Source organism: Phoca vitulina, unplaced genomic scaffold (genome assembly GCF_004348235.1).
Source record: "Phoca vitulina isolate PV1807 unplaced genomic scaffold, GSC_HSeal_1.0 scaffold2, whole genome shotgun sequence".
Lineage (NCBI taxonomy): Eukaryota > Metazoa > Chordata > Mammalia > Carnivora > Phocidae > Phoca > Phoca vitulina.
The window spans coordinates 56,070,517-56,094,154 of NW_022589705.1; the positions used below are offsets into that span (position 1 = coordinate 56,070,517).

Sequence of the window (23,638 nt, forward strand, 5' to 3'; positions counted from 1 at the left end):
CAAGAGTCGTAGGAGCAGAATTAGGCGAGCAACAGCATCAAAGCTGGCATGGAAGACCGAAATAGGGCTGTGGATTTGGCGTCCAGAGTGACTCTGCTCCCTTCCTCAGCAGCTGAGCGTTATGGGACCTATAGGCGACCAGAAGCCGAAATGTGGGGGTGGGGACCCTGGGGGATGGGTCCCTCCAAGGCCATCAGGGCAGTATCTTTGGCAGCCCCCCTATGCACAGAACAATGAGCACTGAGTTTTGAGCAAACGGCTCTTCTAATTTCTCTGGAAGGCACTTGCCCTCCACATCACTTCATCCCCACTGCACCACCTTTGACCAGACCTCGTCAGCTGTCAGCTGCTCTCCCCTTACAGCCTCCTCACTGGCCTGTCTCTCTGACCCCAGATTCATCCCTTCCAGGCCAACCCCTGTGCTATGCCCAAAGTGATCTTCTAGAGGCTCATCTTTGGATTAAGTCCAAATTTCAGGGCAAGTGATGCAGACACCTCAACATTTTGAGGCCCGCACACTCCCTCACCATGCCTGTCCCTTCCCCTCACTGTGGCAGCTTCTGGGCCAACCGCACTAGAATCCCCGCACTTTGTAGAATAATTCCTGTTCTTTTCCACCTATGTGCCTTTGCCTAAGCCGAGTCCCTGAGTCCCCAGGTGAACCCAAGTCAAGCCCCCACCACTGAGCTTCACCCGTGTCTGTCTGTCCTCCTGGATTGGGAGCCGTGGGGCTGGGGAACACAGTCGGCCCTCTGGTTTCTGCATCACGAGCCTCGAGTCGGGAGCCTCACACACTGTAAAAATACAATGGCTATCTGTTGACTTGTATAGAACTGATGTGACTCAAATAGAGTAAGAAACATTTTTTTTTCCTCCTTTAGACCCAAGGCAAATACGAATTTGCACTGACAGAATACGAATCGTACTCGGATTTCGAACATAACATCACAGAGAAAAGGACAAGCCTGTCTAGTTTTAGCTTTGGTTTTAAAATACCTGGAATTTTTGAACTTGGTTTCAATATGGCAAGTGGTAATAGCAAACATTTTATTAGCAGAACCAAACGATTCTCTCACACTGTAAGTACAATTTCTGTGTATCCATTTGAATTTTCATGTCCAGATGTGTCTATATCCCCCATTACTACCAGGCCTAGCAACCAGTTATATTTCTGTTGTCTTGAAAATCTTCTTACAAAAAAGCAGCATGGTCTTAGGTGAACTTACTTTTTAGAAAGGCCGGGCAGTGGTATGTAATTATTTTCTTCTATATTTATGTTCTCTCGCTTTCTAATGAGCTTTATCCCATGGTTTTCTTTTTTTAAAGATTTTTTAAAAGATTTATTTATTTAAAAGAGAGAGAGAGAACACAGAGGGGCAGAGGGAGAGGGACAAGCAGACTCCTCACTGAGCATGGAGCGCAACACGGGGCTCAATCCCACGACCCCAGAGAACATGACCTGAGCCCAATTGACTGAGCCACGCAGGCACCCCTCCCCTGGTTTTCATTAAGCTTGAATGAAAAGTAGCTTTTCCAGACCAAATCAACTCCGGGGGCATTTCAGCCCCCAGCCATTTAACTTCCTGTCCTAAACATTCAGCTGAAGTTCTCCTCCAGAATATCACCCAAGACCTCTTCTTCTCCGACTTCTTGGGGCCTCTGGTGGAGTCGACCACACCATCACTGCTCCCCATCATTTCCCCTTCTGGGTTCTAATCTCCCCACCTGCTCTTTATTTAATTCGTGGCCATCTTCTGTTCTTATCCCTCAGCCACGCAGGGTGACCTCTTCTGTTCACCCCCCCACCCCACCCCACCACCGGGGCAAGGCGTGCCCCTTCGTCTCTGACCTTCCTGTTACGCCCTGACCTGCACCGCACAGTCTTATGGGCATCGTTACCTCAATGTCTCGCCGACACTCCAAAGCAAGCTGTTCCTCCCCAGTTTTCTGTGTTAAATAGCATTTGTTTCCTTCTACTTTTTCAGGCGAAGCATTTCAGAAGCCTATTTTGCTCTCTCCCTTCTCTTCATTTCCACATTATTTGGCCACAAATCCTTTAGTGTCACTCTCCAATATTTCTTAATCTAACTCTGATTATACCTTAACTAGCCCAGACCCTTGCACCTCTTGCTTGGCCCCCCTGAGGGGTCTCCTGTCTCCCGACTTGCCCCTTCAGATTTATGTGCTGCCAGAAAGACGTTTCTACGATACCAATCACGTCACCTGCCCCCCTTGCCGTGTAAGATGAAGGTCACAACCCATGAGTTGGTGGAAGAGGAGTAATTGGACCGGGAAGTAATGGGATATGATGTTGGAGAAGCAGGTGACAGGCAGCCTTGAGGAACCTCGAATTCCTGAGCAAGGAAGGCACATTTTATTCTCTAGTCCCTGAGCATTTTCAACAGGAGTGCGATATGTTAGAAAATGGATCTGAGTGGAACGTGGAGGAGATCAAGTCACCTATAATAATTCATATGAGGAAAAAGTGGTGAGGGGGACTCAGAAAGGTCTCTGCTGCTGAAATGCCGACCGGCAGAAAATGAGTAGTAAATGTTAACAGGATTGTTATGGTCTTTGCGTGTTTTTCCTTATCTTCTAGGCTCTGAGCCACTTGGGGGCAGAGGCTGTTCCTTTCATCTTTAGACTTAGGATGGCACTTAGTAGGTGCTTAAGACTAAAATATAGTGATGAAGGGTGGGACTGATGAGAAGGAACGTACTTTGTTGGGGAGCAAACGAAGGGTGCCATCTATTTACTCCTTCCCTTTCTCCTGCTCCCCACCCCCCATCCCGCCCCCACCAAATAGCCAGTGATAGCATGCTTATGGTGTTCTGGGCACTATAGTAGACTTGGGGTCTAGAGACAAATACATCCTGATTCTTGCCTTCAAGCTCACAGTCTAGGAGGGGAGGCAAATGTGTATTTGAACATATGCAGGTAACTAATGCTTAATTTTTTATATCAGTTGTAATACAGCATGGTATGTGCTCTAAAGGAAATATAAGCAAAGTGCAGAGCCGTCCTGGAGAATGGAGTGTGTGTCTGGGAAATTCAGGGATGGTGTCACATAGGCAGAAGCAGCTAAGCAGGTGATTAAAAATATAAGTAGATGTGCATCTGGCAGAAAAGGGAGGGAAGAGCATTTAAGGCAGAAGGAACAGCATGTGCAAAATTGTGTTATGAAGAGAATGGCCAATTTGGGGAACAGTGAGAAGTTGGACTGATGCTGATATCTGGTGTGGGTGGTAGGAAATAGGAAGGTATGGGGAGGAACACTTCACTACCAGGGGACAGAGTGTGAGTTCTTAACATTCACAGTAAGGGAATGGATTTTATTCTGGAGGCAACAGAGAGTCAATGCAGGGTTTTGTTTTAAGCCCAGATGGGGCATTATAACACAGGTATGCCTTGGAGATATTGCAGGCTTGGTTCCAAACCACTGCAATGAAGTGAATGTCACAATAAAGTGAGTTAAGTGAATTTATTGGTTTCCCAGTGCACACACAAGTTATGTTTACACTACACTGAAAGTCTCTTAAATGTGCAATAGCATTATGTCTAAAATAACAATGGACATGCCTCAATGAAAAATACTAAAAATGCTAACCATCATCTGACCTTTCAGCAAGTCATCATCACTGATGACCATAACAAAAATAATAATTAAGAAAATGTTGAAGTATTGCAAGAATTACCAACACGGGACACAGAGACACGAAGGGAGCTAATGCCATTGGGAAATGGTGCCCAAAGCCTTGCTTGATGCAGGGTGTCACAAACCTTCAATTTGTAAAAAACCCAGTATCTATGAAGCACAACGAGACAAGGCATGCGTGTAGTACTCTCAGCATTCTCAGAGGTCAACTCGGATTGGAGCAGTGAAGGCAGGCTAGAGAAAGAAGGGAGATCAGTGGGAAGGCTTTCATCAACATCCAAGCAAGAGAGGAAACCTATAGTATTTAGAAAAATCCCAAACAGAGCACTGCTCCGCTTGGAAGGGTAAGGAAGAAGGGAGAGTCGTGAGTCTCTGGGACAGGACTAGAGTGAGGTGAGCGTAAGTCAGGGAGCAATGAGGGGCCCGAGCGGTTGGCACCATGGGCATTGGCATGGTCTTCTAGAACTGACAGGTCAAACTGGCTGTAAGTCTCAAGCTTGGGGCCGAGGGTGCCTTGTGAACACTACCCACCCTCTTACCTTTGCCTCTACCTACACGCCAGCATAGGAGCCTCTCACCTCAGATTATACTAACATCGCCTGGATGCTTGCACTTCACCTAACATCACCCTCTTGCAGTCTGGCCCCCACACCAGGGGTCACCCAACATTTCCTGTAAAGGGCCAGATAGTAAATATTTTAGGCTTTGTAGGACCCTAGGGTCTCTGTCACAACGACTCCGCCCTGCCACTGTAGGGTGATGGCAGCTAGGGAGAGTGCATGAACTAGAAAGGGTGTGGCTGCATGCCAGTGGGACTCCATCTCTAACACCAGCCACCTGACCCGGGGTGCAGCGGTAGTTTGTTGACTTGTCATACACTACAGTGTCTTGCCTTCCTAAAGCACCACTTTGACTCTTTCTTGGGTGGCCTTTCTTCAGAATTTGAAAAGCACAAAGAGGCTGCCTTGGCAGGTAGGCAGGCAGGCCCCGTATCCCACCAGAGTGGCCCCGGGTGCACCTGCTGCTCCCCTCCACGTCTGCCTCTGCCTCTGGCCACCTACCCTTCTCATTCCCGCTTTGCCGCCCTGAGAAGCTAAGTTAAGAACAAGCTCTCCCAAGCTGAAAGGACACCGGAATATTTATGAGAAATGAAAGCTTGTCAAAGAGGCCCGTCTTCCCTCCAGTATCCTCAAGGAATCATAAAAGTGATGACCCCAGGCCAAGAACGTCAGATGGTATTTGTAAAGTTCATCTTTTCGTTCCAGATTCCTAACTTTAAAGGTCTGGTTTTCCCATGTCGGTATTTCATTTAGAAAAGCACATTTCTGCACGCGCGCTCTGACCTTGAAGTAGCACGTTACAAGCTGAAACCCAGAAGCCTTATGCTCCATTACGAGTTCCTTCAGAGAGTCAAGCTGCTGCCCCTGGAGTATAGTTATGGGGAGTACAGAGATCTCTTCCGTGATTTCGGGACCCACTACATCACAGAGGCTGTGCTGGGGGGCGTTTACGAATACACGCTCATCATGAACAAAGAGGCCATGGAGAGAGCAGGTACACGGCCCAGGGGACTGTGGCTTTCCTGCCAGGGCCCACGTGAGCTCTGTGAGGTAGTGGGGAGAGGCTTCTCTTAGTTGGTGGGAGAAGAGTTATAAGTTCGGCTCCTAGTTCTCTTCACCTTCCCTGGCTATAGATTTACTTGCACATCTTCCTTTTTCATAACCTGTTCCTGTGGGTCCTCCTCCACTCAACCCTCTGTCTGGGCGGTCCTCTTTTCTACAACTACTATCTCTAGACAACAGCCCCCAAGCTCGTGGCTTTAAATGCCTCCAACGTGTGGAGAACTCTCCATGTCTATTTCCACCCTGGCTCTCTTCCCTGCACCCCAGAGCTTATGTCCATATGGTTCCTTGACATCATCACTGGGGTGTCCAACATCCAGCCCCACCTTACCATGCCCTGAAAGTCAACTTTCACTTTTCTTTCCCAAATGTGTGTCTTCCATAGCCACCCACATCTCAGAATGGTTTCACCCTCCAACCAGTGGCTCAAGCCAAAAACCTAGGAGTCAACCTTGACTGTATTTCTTTCCTTCTAGTCGATTAGCAAGTCTCATCAGTAAGTTTGAGGTGAAACCCAGGATTCTGCCTTCTGAGCAAGCTTTGACATGATGTCAGTGCTGCGGATCCATAAACCACATTTTAAGTAGCAAGGTCACGGATTATTATACTAGCCTCCAAACTAACATTCACCTCCCATTGCCCCTCCACAGTCTCTTCTCCTTACACATATAATTACAGGACTTTTGGCCAGGCCTAAGGCACGGCTCCTGCTTCCCAATCTTGTGTTCTTTCCTCCAACATGCCACCTCCCAGCTGACTTGCCCTGGGTCCCACAGTTCACAGGGGCAGAACCAGGGTTTCGTTATAAGTCTGTTGTACTTGCAAGAGGACACCTGGTATATGATGTACGTAAATTTAAGCCAGCGTAGCCTCAGTCTCACGAAGGTCGAGGAGAGCTTCCTCCATCCCACTGGCTTCAAACGCACTTTTCATATTTCCTCAAGCTGCTTCCTGCAGAGGGACTCTACTATCAAATAAATTGGGGAAACATTAACGGATCCCACTTTTAGCCTAGCCACGAGCCTGCTGCCATAAAATGACCTCTCCACCTCCTCTGATACAACATTGGTCACACTTACTTGACCACAGAAGCACTTTTTCTTGTAATACTTACCAGTACAAAAATTATGAGGGATATTATCATGAGATTTGTATTTCAAGGTACGTGTTTGGGGGAATACTGACGTACACTAACACCACTGGGACAGCCCAGGAGGCAGAATTGCTCTCCTCTCCTTGCCTGGCCTCAAAGTGCCGACAAGTCACACCCGAGTTTTCAGGAAGCCCAGGGTGGAAGGATGCCTTGCAGAGAATTAGAGAGGAACAGGTGGGAAATGAGTCAAAAAAAATGAAGAAATAAGAGGAATTGGCCCCTTCTCTTTGCCAGGTCCTAGGCTGACACTTTAAATGCATCACCTTAATTAATTAATGAGCAAGCTATCTCTTCTATAGCCAAGATTAAAGAAGAGTGGGTCAGGGGAAGGGGGACACATATCAGCAACCTCGACTCACGGGATCAATCCCTAGATGTTTGATAAGGAGCCACATTTTTAAAAGTGACCCTGAGCACTTCTGCTCTTTGGGAGGTAGCAAAGAGCCTCAGAGCCTCTGAGGACCCTGAAGGGAAGTTGCTGTCAATCTCTCATGAGGTCTCCACGCTGATGTCAGCAAGCTGCCCACATTGCGGTCACCAGGCTGGCCACCCTTTTATCTGATCCTGAGTCCCTGGGGCCCCCATGACATCCAGAAAGGGCAAGGCCTTTGGAATCAACAACCAGAAAAGGGACAGGGTGAATTACCTCTAGGTCATGGGCCTCTTTCTTGCTTCCTTCAGATTACTCTCTTAAGGATGTCCAAGCCTGTGCCCAGAATGATTTTAGAATCGGCATCAGCTATAAGGTGGTCTACATGAAGCTGGGTGTGTCGGTGGACATATGCCAGGGTATTCTGAATGAAATAGGAGGTGAGTGGCGGGAGCATGTGACTTCTGTGCTCATCATCTTTCCCTCCCTAGGATCCCCAAAACTGAGTCTCTCTTTAAGCCAAAGACCGGATATTCTAAGGTATTTCAATTAAAATAATAATTCATTCAATAAACACTTATTTAGCTCCTATAATATGCTGGACATACGAAAGTGAATAAAATTGTATTCCTATCCTCATGGTGCTCACACAAAGTAGGCAAACAATTAAAGAAGCAATGACAAGGCGGCAGTAAGCACAAAACTAGGTCTGGAGCATCAGGACAGGCTTCCTAAAGGAGGGAGCATTGGGATTGCTGCTCGGGGAGTAAAGCAGCAAGGTTGTTTTTAAGGCAGGAGGAAAATGACAATGGAAATTGACTCTGGGGGCTGAGAGTTGGCCTGGCTGGAGGTAGGAGGCAGGGGTTGGGCACAGGTGGAGGAAGTGGGGGAGGCAGGTGAGGAGACTAGTCCTTACCTGAGATAATGGGTGGGACAGATATTAGAAGAGCAGTCAAAGCTGTAAGTCATGCAGCAGAGCCCACGTGGCAGGGGAGACCAGATCGGAGGTGGGTATCGAAGCCAGGATGTAGCGCCAAGTGTCTGGGAGCAGGAAACCTGGAGGTCATTCAAGGGAACTGGAATCAATGCAGCAGGTGGAGTAGGAAAGAGAGGCCAATCAGCAGGGACCCAGTCCCTGACCTCTGCGGCAGCCGGAGCAGCAAGCCTCTACCTGCTCCACTTACTGAGCTTGCATCTGGGATGGTATGTGGAGAAAGAGTTCCCCAGCTGAAACAAAACAAAATAAAACAACAAAAATGTAACTGCTGGTCTAGAAAAATCTCTTGCCCTTGTGACTGATGTGTGGTTGATATTGTTTATTTGTTCATTCTGGTGGGGCTGGGTTAGAAGATACGTCCTACAAGAGAGGCATGCATAGAACATAGATGCTCTTGAAAGAAGACTCGTAGGGGCGCCTGGCTGGCTCAGTCAGTGAGAGGAGCATGAGACTCTTATTCTTGGGGTTGTAAGTTCGAGCCCCACATTGGATGGAGAGATGACTTAAAAATAAAATCTTTAAAAAAATTTTTTTAAATTAGCAAGACTTGTAAAGTACCTCCCCCCCACCCCGTGCAGGTCACTAGATGGAACATTGCCCAGGACCCCGGACCCCTTGCTAACTACAACTCCTCCCTCCCTTTTGGAGAAAACACCATCCTTACTTCTGTGTTAAACACATCCTTTCTTAATAGTTTTACCACCGTATATATCATTAACCAATACAGCTTAGTGTTGCTTGTTTTTGGTTTTGTTTTGTTTTGTTTTAAAGATTTTATTTATTTATTTGAGAGAGAGAGAGAGAGACAGAGAGAGAGCACAAGCAGGGGGAGCAGCAGAGGGAGCAGCAGAGGCAGAGGGAGAAAGAGGTTCCCTGCTGAGCAGGGAGCCCGATGTGGGGTCCGATCCCAGGACCCCGGGATCATGACCTGAGCGGAAGGCAGATGCTTAACCGACTGAGCCACCCAGGTGCCCCTGTTGCTTGTTTTTGAACTTTATATGGATAGAATGTAATCTTTTCAGTTCTGGGTGTTGGTTGTTTTTTTTTCCCATTCAACATCATGTTTTTGTGTATAACTATAGTTAGTTTCCATTGCTGCATAGTATTTTATTGTATGAATATAATATTGTGTCTTTGTCCATGCCGCTGTTGAATATGGGCCACTTCCTGTTTCGAGCAAGTACAGTCACTGGGGCTGTGACCATTCTTACGAAGCCATCTGGTACCCGCGTGCAAGCGTTTCTCAGGGAATGCACCAAGAGTGGGATTGTTGGGTTGTAGACTCTGTGCTTTTTCTGGACTAGTTCCTGCAAAGCTGTTTTTCTGAAATGCTTGTACCACTGTACACCCCTACCAGCAGCATACAATCTCCCTCTCCATGGTCCTCAGGTGTTGCAGGCTCAGGGCTGAATGGTCACCCGACACCACCTCGTTTGGCATTGGGTACATGGACAGATTAGAATGGGAAGGACTCAAGGATATGATTGAGGGCTTTCCCAGAAACTCCACGAGAAGTGAAAATAATAATCATTTCCTAGTAGACACTCTTTAATGGGTATCTATCACATGCGAAGCCCAGACTTTACAAATGTTCCCACCTCTGTTACCCTATACAAAGAAGCACCATAGCTTAGAGCTTCACAGCACTACCTGGATAAACCCTTCCACCCCTAATGCCTAAGATTTCTTATCTGCAAAAAGTGAGTTAATACATGTACAACAATTAGATTACTGGCTGGCACATTAATGATCAATAACTCATCTCCCTATCAACCTACTTACCCTATCTATGATCTATCTATCTATCTATCTATCTATCTATCATCTATCTATCTATATCTGTCCATCAGCTCTCTGTCTTCCATAGACTCAGTGACTGGCATCTATAGATGTCCCTTCCTTGTCCTGCCCCCGACTTGGGTCCTATATGACTGAGAGCTGCATTCCACCCCTTGCGCCATGACTTCCTCACTGGCGGGAAACCATCTCATCCACCGGCACCTCCAGGATGAGTTTAATAAATATTGTGGTAATTAGGTTGTTGGTTGGGTGGCAGTAAATTCCAAGGTGCGGAAGTGGATCCCTTGACATGCCAGGTCTCTGGGTCCATTCCAGACAGAAACAAGAGAAACACCATGGTGGATGACTTGGTGGTCCTTGTGCGAGGAGGAGCCAGTGAGCACATCACCACCCTGGCCTATAAGGAGCTGCCGACGGCAGACCTGATGCAGGAATGGGGAGATGCGGTGCAGTACAACCCAGACATCATCAAAATTAAGGTACAGCTGGGGGGCGCCTGGGTGGCTCAGTCATTAAGCGTCTGCCTTCAGCTCAGGTCATGATCTCAGGGTCCTGGGATCGAGCCCCACATCGGGCTCCCTGTTTCACGGGGAGACTGCTTCTCCTTCTCTCTCTGCCGCTCCCCCTGCTTGTGCCCTATCTCTCTCTCTCCCTCCCCTCTCTAACAAATAAATAAAATCTTTAAAAAATACTAAGGTACAGCTAGGCAGCTGCTCCACCCACCCTTTCCTCTCTTCAGAAGACAGCTTATGAGGGGCCACTGGGAGCCAGGGTGTGGGATACAGAGCTCATTAAGACCCACGCCTCAATCTTGAGGCACACACATTATAGTGGATAATCTATCTGGAATGGACTGATTACAATATACTGTTCAGCACCAGCTAGAGACCCTTGCGTCCCTCCCATTCAGGCCCCCCAAGTTGCTAAAGGAAATTCACCATCAGCTTCTAATTCCAGCCTTCTTAAATTGATATTGTTTCCATTTCATCAGAGAATCGCTCTTTCCATTATTTCTTTATTTTAGTTTTCATTCATTCAACCAACAAATAGTTACTAAGTTCCTGCGATGTGACAGGAATTAAGACACTGGAGGAAAACACAGGAGGCGGTAAGGATGAAGCATATGGTGTGTGCCGAGCGGTAAGACACATCCAGGCACGACCATCTACAGGACAGGGTGGTAACCTCACAATGATCACTGACGTTATGAGCACCTATTATATTCATGACACTCTGCCCAGGGCTTTAGGAGTGTTATTTCATCTAATCCTCACGAGTCTGCAGATCGCATATGCTGATCTCCATTATGTGGCTGATGAAAATCAAGGTCACAGAGGTTGCATCCTTCTGTGGCTGCTCAAGAGTCTCCAGGAGGTCTGGACCCGGGAGTTTGACCTCTTCCCTCCCCTCTAGATATTCCTGTGGGTTTAGTGAATAACAACTGATGATCCCAACCATCTGTCACCCACACAAGAGCAGTTTTGCAACCTTAAACTAAGAAGATGTTTGCTCGAACAGGACTGTCATACACATCAGCAGTAGTGGGTCCTTATCTGTGGGGACTTCTGCACGGTGTCCACGTTCCATCCTCGGCCATCCTCTTCTCGCCATTGTCTGTATAGCCATTGGTTGTCCGGCATCCACCCCCCACCCCGCTGCCCCCAGAGATTTAGTCTTGCCACCAAGGAGGGGCAATGAGAGACTGGAGCTCTTGATGGGAGGCTCTACAGTTCCCAACCCTGGCAGCCTCCCACAGTGTCTCTACTTGTATGTCAAATGCATAGTTTCTGCAGAACAAGAAGGCTGCCATTCCAATCCTCTCCTCTGCTGTGTGTTCAGTAGTGACATTTAGGGTACAGCCGTTGACAGGCCGAGGAGGATAAAGTCAGCCATAGGTTGTAGGCAGCTCCAGAGAAATCTGGGATTGGCTGATGGTGTGGTGACATTGCTTGGTATCACAGATGAGCATGGGAGTAAACAGAGCTCAAGGGAAAAATAGATCCCCAGCCTTTACTTGTCACTTATATTTTACCTGCATCTTTTTTTCTAAAACTGAGAATTAGTGGAGTTTTCTTTGGTTACCCACCTAAAGCGGTTGGATGTGCCAGACTGGGCATTGGAAATGTCAGGTGCCAAGCATGTGATATGATATGGGGTGTGTGTGTGTGTGTGAGTTTGTGTGTGTGTGAAAGAGAGAGAGAGAGGGAGGGAAGAAGAGAGGTAGGGCACATTAGCATGTTAAACATCTCAGTCAGGCCTGCAAATAACCTCAGAGGTGCGGTGCTCTACCAAAGGCTAGTGGCTTCCCAGCCTGTGTGTGATACAGTGGAAAGTACCACAGCCACTTTAAGTGTAGTTCTGTGAAGGGCTGTGTGGGCTGACAGGGGGAAAAGATGAAAGAGTCAGAGATGTGTTCAGGAGCTGAGGAGGGGAGATTACTGAAGGCTTTTTTTTTATGTTATGTTAGTCACCATACAATACATCACAAGTTTTTGATGCAGTGATCCACGATTCGTTGTTTTCGTACAACACCCAGTGCTCCATGCAGTACATGCCCTCCTTAGTACCCATCACCAGGCTAACCCATCCCCCCACACCCCACCCCTCTAAAACCCTCAGTTTGTTTCTCAGAGTCCATAGCTGTTCCTCTGTAAGTCCTGGACCTGAGTTGGAAACATACATTCTGGGCATCCCGCTCTTGCACGCACTCTTTCTGGCAAGAGAAAACTGCAGACAGCTTCACATTAGCTCACCATAATTCTCTGCAGAGCCAGCTCACCAGGTAGTTGGAGCAATGATTACTTTCCAGGACAGCAGAGGCCACTGGATCAGCAATTCCTAGACACAGAGTGTTGGCTGGGGGTTACACCCATAAACCACTCTTGAAGATCGAGACCTGAAACACGATTTCTATAGGAGCCAGGTGTGCAGGGAAGAAGAACACTGAAGAGCCCACTCCCACTCTTTACTGGTAAAATCCAGACTCAGAGAAATGGCTCTTTGCTCAAAGAGCTAAGAAATAGCAGTGACATGTAAAGAGAGTCCCAAAGACAAAAGGTTGAAATTACATTCAAGATGCAGAAGACAAGCCTCCATCAAAAAGTAGAAAAATAGAAGTAAATTTTAGAATGTGTTTGCTTTGTGATTATAAGAAGATTTAAGAAAATGAAGAATTTAGGAAGTCAAAAACAGGGGCTGAGCTATTGAGAACTCATCAGATGAGAAAGGAAGTAGCTCACTCTAGCAGGTGAAAGCCTACATTGGAAACAGTAAAGAACAGAATTGACACTGCAGAAAATTGAGTCAGTGATATGGAAGGTGCCCTAAAAATGTTCTTATCATGTAGAAGCAAAAGACCAAGAGATTAAAACAATGACATAAAAGAAATATGATGGAAATAGAGTAGAGGAGAAATCGAAAATTCAAAGACTTCTTCCTGAGAAAGACAAGATTAAATTTGAAGATGCATTAATCGTGGACATAATAAGAGATACTTCCCTGAGCTGATAACGCAAAATGGAGAACTCATTGAAAAGTAAGCAAAAGTACTGAAAACAAAACAATACTGAAACACATCCTAGTAATTTTTTTTTTACTTTTAGAAACAAACATATCTTACAAAAATAAAAGTTGTCTTGGTCTTAGAATTCTTTGCAACACTAAATGACTTAAAGACAGTGGAGTGACAACCATGATGTCATGAAGGCAAAGCTCAGGGACCAATGAAAAGGTCACTGATAGAGGAAAAATCCCAAAGACATTCTGAATGGTTAAAGGAATCACAAAAAGAGTTTGCCAGATTTGGCAAGTGAAGATGCAGGATGTCCAGTTAAATTTGAATTTCAGACAAATAATGGATAAATTTTTAGTATGAGCATCCCCCAAATATTTCATGGGACATCCTCATACTACACAATTATTGGTTGTTTATCTAAAATTCAACTTTAGCTGGGCGTTCTGTATTTGACTGGCAATCCTAGTCACTTCCTCTACCATCCACATACATTTCTATCAGTAGTCAGGGTGGCTGGGTTGTGGTCTGAGGTTCAGGCACATGGAGATGCTATTGTACAGAGCTTAGGCATTGCCCAGGGTAGAAGGAAAAGATATAGTTGTGAATGGTGCTCACGTAGAGGTCAGGAAGGACTTGGTTATGCTTCAGTTAAAAAAAAAAAAAGTCCCAAATCTTAGTGGCTTAGTACATCAAAAGTTTATTTCTCAATCACACAACATGTCCAAAGGATATTAAGGAGGGGACTATTGGTGGTGCTCTTCAGGGACCTAGGTGATGGAGGCTTTATGTGGTAATGTGCTCCCAAGATCACCACAGCAGTGGTAAGGGAAGGGGAAATGTGACCTCACTCTGTCCTGAAAGCTTCACCCTGGAAAGGACCCTCCCTCTGCTCACTGCTCAAAACAGGTCATGCTGCAAACCTACCCTTAAGGATGTCAGGGGATTGCAGCCCTGCTATGTACCCAGACAGAAAAGCAGCTGATCAGTTGGTAAGCAGTGATAATCACACCTTTCTAATGGTGTGACCATCATACCTTTCTAAAGCAACATACTCAAAGATTCTGGAAAGGCAAATGACTCTGACCAAGAGAAGGTTTAAGATACAGAGGTTGTGGTAACATTACCTGGTAAGATAATGTCAGACTTGGGCTGTTGGATCTCACCCACCAAAATAAATTCTGAATTTCAAATAAGGAAACCATGAATATAATTAAATGACAGATAACACACCAACAAAATAATTTTGCCACAGATGAAATCCTTAATGTACAAGGAATGATAGAATTTGTAAGAAAGGCACATCTCAAAGGAAAGAGTCAACTTACAGAACTATGATGGTGAATATATATGCAAAATGTTGCACTTTTCTAGGGATAAAAAATGAAAATCAAAGTAACAACATCAAATTGACAATGTTTAAAAATCTGTAATGCTCAATGTCAGTGAGAGAGATGAGATGGACATTGTATAGAATGAGATGAGAAGAGAAGTTGATACAACAGTTTAGGAAAAGAATGTAACCATCTATATCCAGAACATTAGAAACGTTTATAGCTTTTGATCCAATAACTTCAGCCGCAATAATCAACTAAAGGAATCATTTTAAAAGTTGGTAAGGATGTATGCATAAAACGATGCCTTCTTTCACGTTATTTGTAGTAGCAAAAGAAAAGAAAAAAGGAAACAAAGACATAATAACAAGAGAAGAGGTGAATACCTTGTAGTTCATCCGTACAACAGGGTTCTATGCAGCCCTAAAATATCATTTTATCAGAGAATATTGAATGGCATGGGAAAATGCTCATAATAGGATATTAAGTGAGGTTAAGTGGAAAACACAACTGCACTTTTCTTATGCCACCAACTTGGTATAAATATCTGCCCGTTTAACTATCCAAAAACACACTGAAAGGACACAAACCACAATGCTAACAGTTCAAATCCTTTTCTGCCACTTACTGACTGTGTGACTCTGGTCTCTCCATTTAAATTTTCTGTGCTTCAGCATTTTCATCTGTAAAATGGGGCTAGAAGACCACCTGCCTCATAGGATTGTTGTAAAGATTAAGTTAGATCATGTATGTATTTAGTTTGGCACCTAACCGCTGCTGCTAGTGCAATAATTATTTGTTATCATTAAGAATGGTGATCACCTGGGGCGCCTGGGTGCCTCCGTCAGTTCCGCGTCTGACTCTTGATTTTGGCTCAGGTCATGATCTCAGAGCCGTGAGGTCGAGCCCTGCATCGAGTTCCGTGCTGGGTGTGGAATCTGCTTGAGGATACTCTCTCTCCCTCTCCCTCTGCCCCTTGCCCCCCTGCTCTCTCTCTCTCAAAAAAAAAAAAGAATAAATAAAATAAAATAAAGGAGAAGAAGAATGGTGATTACCAGGATCCATTACAGGGAACTGCATGGACTTTAATAAGTAGTGAGCACCATCCCTTTGCCGAAAATGATAAATAAAATTTTCTCATGGGCAAGTGTGCTTAGGACCCGGTGGTCAATATGAGTAGGTAAGACTGTGTATTTGGGGGAGAAATAAGGAAGAAAGAGGGAGGGAGAGAGGAAGAAGAGGAGAAAGGAGAGAGAAAGAAAGATGGGGGGCAGCAAATGAAAGAAGGGACAATGATGCCCTACTACCATAGAATTAAAAGGGAGCTGTGGAGTCTAGGAGTTGCTGCTTGGTCCCAAGGCAAACCGCAGTCTGCAAACTTTGGAGAACACTGGCACAGAAATTGGAAATGGGAAGAGTCAAGCCATTTTTATCAATAATTATCATGAACTAGTTGGAAAAGCAAAAGCTTTGGGTCAGAATCCTGGCAATACTAGTTAACGAGTTCTTTGACGTTGTTCAAGTCACTTAACCTCATCTGAAAGCAGGGCTAACAGTTGCTACCTTGTGAGGATGGAGTGGAATCACGTTTGTCAACCACCAGCCCCGGCTTCTGGCGCACAATACACGTCTCCGACATTTATTCCGGTTCTGCCACTGACTTGCTCTCTCTCCTGGAGCCAATCTCAGTGCTGGTAGGAGAATGCCTGGGGGGTTAAAGGCAGCCTTTCAAGGTGCTCCGGCAGGGAATGCAGATTGTCCGAGAAGCTCATACTCGTGAACAGCAAACCCCCCCACTTCCCTCCCATTCCTCCCCCACGTGTGGCCAGCAGGCTGGACTGTTCCGTAAACCGCCTCTGGATCAATTCATTGACCGCAAAACGGTGAGACAATGGGACCACCAAGGGGCCTTGCTTTGCCCACTGGAGTGAAGGTCAGCAGCAGATGCATTAAGAAATGGAAGCAATTTTCTTCCCACTGGAGGCTTCTATTAGGCATGATTGCCTGCATTTAGACCCTAAACTGTCCAGCACTGGATTAGGGCAGGATCACAGACAAAACCTGGAGAGGAACCTGGCCCTGGAGCTGAAACTAGGGCCAAGAGGCTCTGAACATTTTTAACTACTTCTTTGCACTTTACCTCAGACTGTTCCTAGCCTGTCAGCACCACCACACTCGTCTGTGGCTTCCTCTTGTGAAAACACGCCCTGCCCACGGGAGACCAGCAGCGCTCAGTCTGCGTCTAGGTCTCTGCTGTCCACCCCCTCTCCTTTGGGCCAGCTGCTGTGGCCCTGATGAGGCCTCCCATCCCCCATTCATTTGCCCATCCACTTTTTTTTTTTTTAGATTTTATTTATTTGAGAGAGAGAGCACACGCGCATGAGCAAGGGGAGCCCAACGTGGGACTCAATCCCAGGACCCTGGGATCATGACCTGAGCCGAAGGCAGACGCTTAACTGACTGAGTCACCCAGGCACCTTGCCCATACACTTTTAATAGCTGTTCTCACGACACTTGGGGCTAGACCCCAGAGACTCAGAGCTGACAGTATATAGCCCTGATCTCCAGCAGCTTACCTTCTAACTCAAGAAGGAAAAAAGGAGATTTCAACTCATGAAAAAAAATGAATGACTGCAAATAGAATTTGTATCGGATGAGCACTGGATTGTATGCTGAGCACTTCCTGGTGTGAAAGGGTTCTGTGAACTTTGGAGCTCGGGGAAAGGCTTCGTGATGGTGGCTCTTGCGTGATGTGAATGATTTTGCCAACTACTGGGCGGAGGGGGGAGGCAATGTTGGGACAAAGCTCCTATAATAGTTTCAAAGAGCGGCTTGGAAATCACCTCCTCTCCCCCACCAAAGACAGAATAACCGCCTGCTCCTTTGCCCCCATTCCAAGTTTGCACGCATGCCTATAACTGCTGTGCTCTAAGTACCTGTTACTATGTCTCTCGCTCGCTCTCTCTCTGGATTCCTGTGGATTTTATCTTACTCATTACCTGTGCTTAATGCTTGGCACTTGGGAGGTATTCAGTAAGAGTTGACCTGAACTCAAATGAGTTTATTTGTGGGTATTGGGTGGGGTGGGACAGACCGAGGATGGGGCATCCGTCTACATACTGGGTGTCCATCCAGTGCCAGATGAATCCACTTGTCTCCATGCCCCGGCCCCTTGTTCATTCCTGTGAAACCTTGCTTCGCCCTTCTGTTTGATGACTGTCTTCTGTTGAAATGCATGCCTTTCTGCTCCCCAGGCAGAGCCTCTGTATGAACTGGTGACGGCCACGGACTTTGCCTACTCCAGCACAATAAGGCAGAACATGAAGCGGGCTCTGGAGGAGTTCCAGAACGAAGTCAGCCCCTGCCACTGTGCTCCCTGTCAAGGGAATGGAGTCCCTGTCCTGAAAGGTACCGTTTCCAGGCAGTTGGCGTCCCTGTGGAAGACATCATCTGGAGGGGCTGGTGCTGGGGCCAGAACACGTCATCGAATCCATATACCCTCCAGGGTATCTCAAGAAGAGTTCTACGTCAATCCCTAGTCCTCTTCTGGAGGCCCCAAGGACTGTCATAAAGCCCTCTTCATTTTGTCAGAGGGGAAAAAAGAACCCCCTAGGCATTTGGAGCCTCTTAAACTGAGCTTCTCCACCCTGATCAGACATTAGAACTACCTGAGACCTTCAGAGCTACTGATGCTCGAGCCCCCACCTGGATCATGTGACTCTCAAGAAGGCCCCCCTCATCAGGACGGCTGACCCTCTCCAGGTAGTTCTAATCTGCAGCCCGGCTGAGACTCATAACTGCTTAAGTCCCCACCTCCCTGGAGCACAATGAGGGGGGGTTGGACAAAGGACCCCCCCCCCCCCCCCCCACACTGCTCAGGTGCAACTCCTGGGCAAAGAGCATGATGTTCCTCCACGGCAGATCTCAGCCTGGGCTGCAGGGGAGAATCCTGGGCCTCACCCAGAACAATTAAAGTGAATCACTGGGATTGGCCTTTGAAAAAGCCTACCAGATGATTGCACTGTGGAGTCAGGGCTGAGAAGCTGATCTACAGCTGAATTCACTGGCACACGGGATCCATGATTTCACTAGCTTATAAACTAGTGGGAGGGCTAGACCTGACCAAAGAGTTACACTGAAGTGTACTGAGCATTAGAACAAGTATCAGTCTATTTCCCAAGAAGTCAGAATGTAGGCGACTAGGTCATGCTACTCTGGCCGCCCGAATCCCTAGGTTCCAGCAGCATAAAACCAGGGGAGCAGGCTGAGAATGTGCCGTCTGCAACAAGGGGTGGGAATGGACTTGGGAAACCTCTCTGGGCCGAATAAGAGGCCCTGGGCTCTGCAGGTCCTGACCAGTACATGGTGAGAAGATTGGGGGATGGGGGACGGGGGGGGTTGGAGGGAGTGGCAGCAAGGATGGGCCACTTTAACTTTATTCCTAACTTTAAGGGCCATATCTGGGGCCACTGCAATGGGCAGAGCAAATTTGGGGTTGGCTGAGGCCTGGGATCTTACACTTTAGTGGTGATGACTGAGGAAAGGTCCAGTCCAGCAGGAAGCCAAAATAAGGTATCAGGAGCAATTGGGTACAGCAGATCCCCACCCAGAGAGGGAGCCACCTGGAGTTAGGGCAGAACCTATGTGGATAGAGCAGCTCAACAGAGGGGACACAGGAGAAACCCCATTCCCAACAGAGACTGAGGAATATGTGTCTAGCTTCTTGGACAGGGTGGGTGGGAGCAAAGCAGAGATCAGTGAGAGCCTAAGGCTGGGAAGTTCTGCCATCAGAATGGGGGCACCTAAGTGGGGATGTGGTCAGCAAGAAGTGGGGTCAGCCCATCAGCTCAAGGTCTTGATCAAGGGTTGCTGAAATCCCCTTGCCTCTGTGTGAAATTTGGACCTGGGAACTGGAACCCATCTGAGGATGTGCACTGGTGTGAAGGAGAATATGAAGCCAGAGACTGGGGTGTTCCTGGGCCTGCCTTAGAAAAGATAATCTTGTGAAGGGATTCTGTGTGATCCAGATGAGAGTAACTCCTGGGTGAGAAGTTACGGGTTAACATAAATAACTTCCAAAGGGTCAGAACTGGCCAAAGGTGGGATGAAACTTATGAGGACAGTGAGTTCCCCATTACTAGGAAGGCTGGACAATTAAATGCCCCAGGGTGAAACTGAGCACCAGTGACCTCAGTGACCAGTAATGTAGCTTCTTAAAACTGGAAACTTACAAGGCTGGGTCAAATGTCAGCTCACGAGTAATTTTCCTCAGCAACGCCGTGTGATTCCCCATGATGGCAATAAACACCCTTCATGAGCAGAAGGCCCTCAAGGAAGGAGTAGGTATTCTTGGCCCTGAACCTTCTTCTCTTAAACTGTTCAACTAAATGTTTCTCCTATTTTAATCTAATAGCAAAGTGTCACCACTTTGATGTGGAGGGCTGAACTCGGGGGTTCTGTTTCACATGGTATGATTCACACTCTCTCTGAATTTGTCTTTCCAGAATCACGCTGTGACTGCATCTGTCCTATTGGATTCCAGGGAACAGCCTGCGAGGTCACCCATAAGAAAAGTAAGGAGTCTTTGAGAGTTGGTCAGAAAAGGGAAATCTAGGGAATTCCAGAGGATAATTCAAAAGGGCAAGAAGAGCATTGGAGATGTTGGGTTGGGAGATGGGTACTATGAAATTTGAGGTCCATCCAGGCTCCTGATTTTATATTTCATTGTTTTCATACCTAAGAGTGCTTCGAGTCACAGGACTATTAGTGCATGGCATTTGCAAGTCGTTTCTTTGAATCATTCTGGAATGCTTACCTTCTTCTTTTTTTTTTTAACTGAGCTTTTATTCAGCCCTCAAAATCCAGCATAGATGCCCCTCTTTTGTAAAAAAAAAAAAAAAAAAAAAAAAAAAGTTCTAACCCTCCCCCCCTGAGTAAAATTAGTTAATTCCTCCCATGCGCTCCTATAGCACTTTGAACATATGCCTATTATAGCTCTTAGCATATTATATTTTGGATATTGTGTGTGTCTGTCTCCCCTATGTGTGTAAGCAGAGATCATGTTCCATTTATCTCTGTGTCCCTGTGGCCCAGCGTAGTTGCTGCTCAGTGGTAGGGGCTGAATTAACAAACAAAAGAATAGGCTATCATTAAGATCCTTTCCAGCTCTCAAATTCTTTGTCCAGTTTATTATCTGAGTTCTCAATATCCCCCACCCCTGACTCCTTCCCTTCCCTTTCTTTTCTTTTTGGTGATACCGTTAAAAAAGGAAAACAACACATCCAGTAAAAACAATGTACTACTATGTATCGGGCACCCTGCTGAGTGCTCAGACTCAGTGGGTTTGAGTTTCATCTCTATCATTCAGTAACTGTGACCTTAACAACTTACGTGACCTCTTGGTGCCTCAGTTTCCTCATCTGTAAAATGGAGATGAGGATATTAACTACCTCCTAGAGCTGTCTTGAGTTTCTCATGAAACATATATAAAGCCCTTAGAATAATGCCTAACACATTGTAAGAGCAAAATAAATGTTGGTTTGTTTTAAAGCAAAATGAACAGTGTTACTTTGTATTTTACAACATTAGATCCTTTGGTCCTCACCACAACATCACAAAATAGGTACTATCAATATCTCCATTTTATTGATGAAGAAACTGAGATGCTGTGGGTCACTAATGAACTTGCCCAGTGGTTACAGAATAAGTGTAGGACCACAGGTTTGGGTCCAGTGTGTCTGCCACAGCCTTTGCTCTTGACTCCTGCCCGCACTGTTCTCCCCAGTGAAATGCTCAGGGTTGTTCTTACCCACCCACCCCACCCCCTGCCACATCGCCACTGGGCCCCCCACAGTGCTATACCTCCAGAGTGTAGTGCACAACCATAGGCTTTTTCTCCTGGTTGGAGGAGACCCTGGACACCTCCTACTGGAGACTTCTCATTTTATGAGTGGGCAGGCCCAGAGATACTAAGAAATGCATGTGGAATTATACTGTCCATCAGAGGCTCAGCCAGACACCTGATATATCATGGTGGATGGAATCAATTACTTGTCAATCTCATCAACGACCAAAAAATCCTCAAGGGAAAGGCAAGTGTCAGGGAGGGGAGAGTGCATTGTTCGTTACTATTTCATATAACACACGATGCTCACAGTAGATCACAGAGCTCCTAGGTTATACACTGACAAGAAGTAAACTACCCAGCATCCTGTAGCTGGGAAGTGACGAAGCTGAGAGCCAGTCATTCAACAGATGTTTACCAAAGGCCTCCTATGTGCCAGCTTACGTGCTAGGGTTCAGTGGTGAGCAAATCAGGTATGGATCCTGTCATCATGGGGACTGCTATTTAGCAAGAAAGACCTACATCATTTGAATTTGTCCCATAAATACTTTTCAAGTTTTAGTTGTAACTGCTATAAAATGCCCCCAAGAGCTTAAAATACGAAGAATTGGTGGGGAGTTAGAGGTCAGGGAGGTTTCCCTGCAGAAACAATACTTAAATGGGGATCTGAAGGGTGAAGGGGATTGACCAGATGAATAGAGGAGGAAAGTGTATTCTGGGCCAGGGAAACAGCATCTGCAAAGGCCCTGTGGTAGAAGGGAGCATGGCAAGTACAATGGTGTGCAAGAAGGACAGGTGACTAGAGGGAGGAGATGAGAGCAGACTCCCAAAGTGTTTTGGCTTATATGCCCCACCCCTCCATAGGGCACCAGGTGTAACAAGGGCTAATTAATGTCCACTGACCTTCTTTCTTCTAGATGTCCCCATTGATGGGAGGTGGAGTTGCTGGTCAGACTGGTCTCCGTGTTCTGGAGGACATAAAACAAGACAAAGGCAGTGCAAAAATCCACCTCCTCAAAATGGAGGCAGTCCCTGCTTGGGCCCTGCTTCAGAAACACTTAATTGCTAAGGAAGAAGTGCTCCTAGTAGATACTGCTGTGGGTTACACACCGCAAGAGCTCTGAGCCCTTAGGAGCTAAGGCCCAGTTACCGCATACCAGCTCCCACCTGGGGCCAGCCCGAGGGTAGAGGGCTGTGCTATTCAGGGTGTTTGAAATAAAGATGTTATTTGCAAAATGCATATTGATTTGAACCAAGAGTGAGTTAAACATAAACTATGGGTTCCTTAAGGGCTTAAGAATCTTGGTAATGCTCACTTGGCTCATCTGTCTAGTTTTATTCCACTCACATGCACTCCTAGCCAGGAACTGTTAGAAGTTGTTCACACTGACGTCCTACTGTCTAGCAGTGATTGGCACAAAGTAGGTGCCCAATAGTGAATCAGTGCATAGATATTAAGTTGTTCCTCCCTTGAAGACTGCATGGTCTCATTCACTGACAATGGTGGTGAATATGTATTGAATGATGACGATGCTCGCCACGGTGCTCAGTGTGTTAATTCATTCCAGCCTCATGGTAGCCTTACAAGCTGTGTATCCAACAGCCGCGGGAGCTGGGACTTAGAACAGTTAGGTGGCTTGTCCAGGGTTGTGCAGTTAGGAAGTGGCAGATCTGAGCTGCAGACCCGGGCACTTGGGCTCCAGGGGTTTAGACTCTTAACTGTCATGTTCCCTTCCTCTCGGTAAATGGGCTTACTGACAAGAATTTTTTATGAAATAAAATGTAGAAGAGCGTGTGTGCGTGTGTGCGTGTGTGTGTGTGTGGTATTGACAGCCTCCACCCGCTGCATCCTGAGGAGAGTGGATCCTGGTTCCTCAGCTCCCTTTGATGCTGAGCAAAGGAAGGGCGAAGTTGTGCGTGTCCAAAGCAGGAGTTCTGGGGCAGAGCTGAATTATTATGACATGAGTGGGTGCCCAGAGAAGGTCCTGAGCTGGAGAAAAGAGCAAGGGAAATGGAAGGAAGGAAGAGAAGGGAGGAAGGAAAGGAGGGAGGGAGGAAGGAAGGAATGGAAGGGGAGGAGGGAGGGAGGAGGGAGGAAAGAATGGAAGGGGAGAAGGAAGGAGGAAAGGGAGGAAGGAAGGGAGAAAGTAAGGAAGGAAAATGTTGTAGTGGCTGGAAGAGGAAACCTATCAAGGAGAAGTTCAAGTTGACGGCTCTGGGGCAGCATGGAATGTGTACCTTCCCCTACCTCTGTACGTTCCTCTTCGCTCACTCGTGCTTTCATCCAAATCTTACCTGGGTGAGGGAGGTGCTTGAGGAGGGAGCATAAGAGGGCAGTTAGTTGATCTTTAG

General features: G+C 46.6%; 1 protein-coding gene across 1 annotated transcript in view; it reads left to right on the plus strand.

The window, feature by feature from the left end:
• Positions 1–22,648, plus strand: part of C8B (complement C8 beta chain) — a 37,426-nt gene extending 14,778 nt beyond the window's left edge. The window contains exons 7-13 of the mRNA XM_032416679.1: positions 882–1,079; positions 4,969–5,209; positions 7,112–7,240; positions 9,913–10,076; positions 17,697–17,850; positions 19,947–20,015; positions 22,204–22,648. Of these exons, the coding sequence (XP_032272570.1) occupies positions 882–1,079; positions 4,969–5,209; positions 7,112–7,240; positions 9,913–10,076; positions 17,697–17,850; positions 19,947–20,015; positions 22,204–22,355 (1,107 nt within the window). The 3' untranslated portion in view covers positions 22,356–22,648. The remainder of the gene's footprint in view (positions 1–881; positions 1,080–4,968; positions 5,210–7,111; positions 7,241–9,912; positions 10,077–17,696; positions 17,851–19,946; positions 20,016–22,203) is intronic.
• Positions 22,649–23,638: the final 990 nt, after the last annotated feature.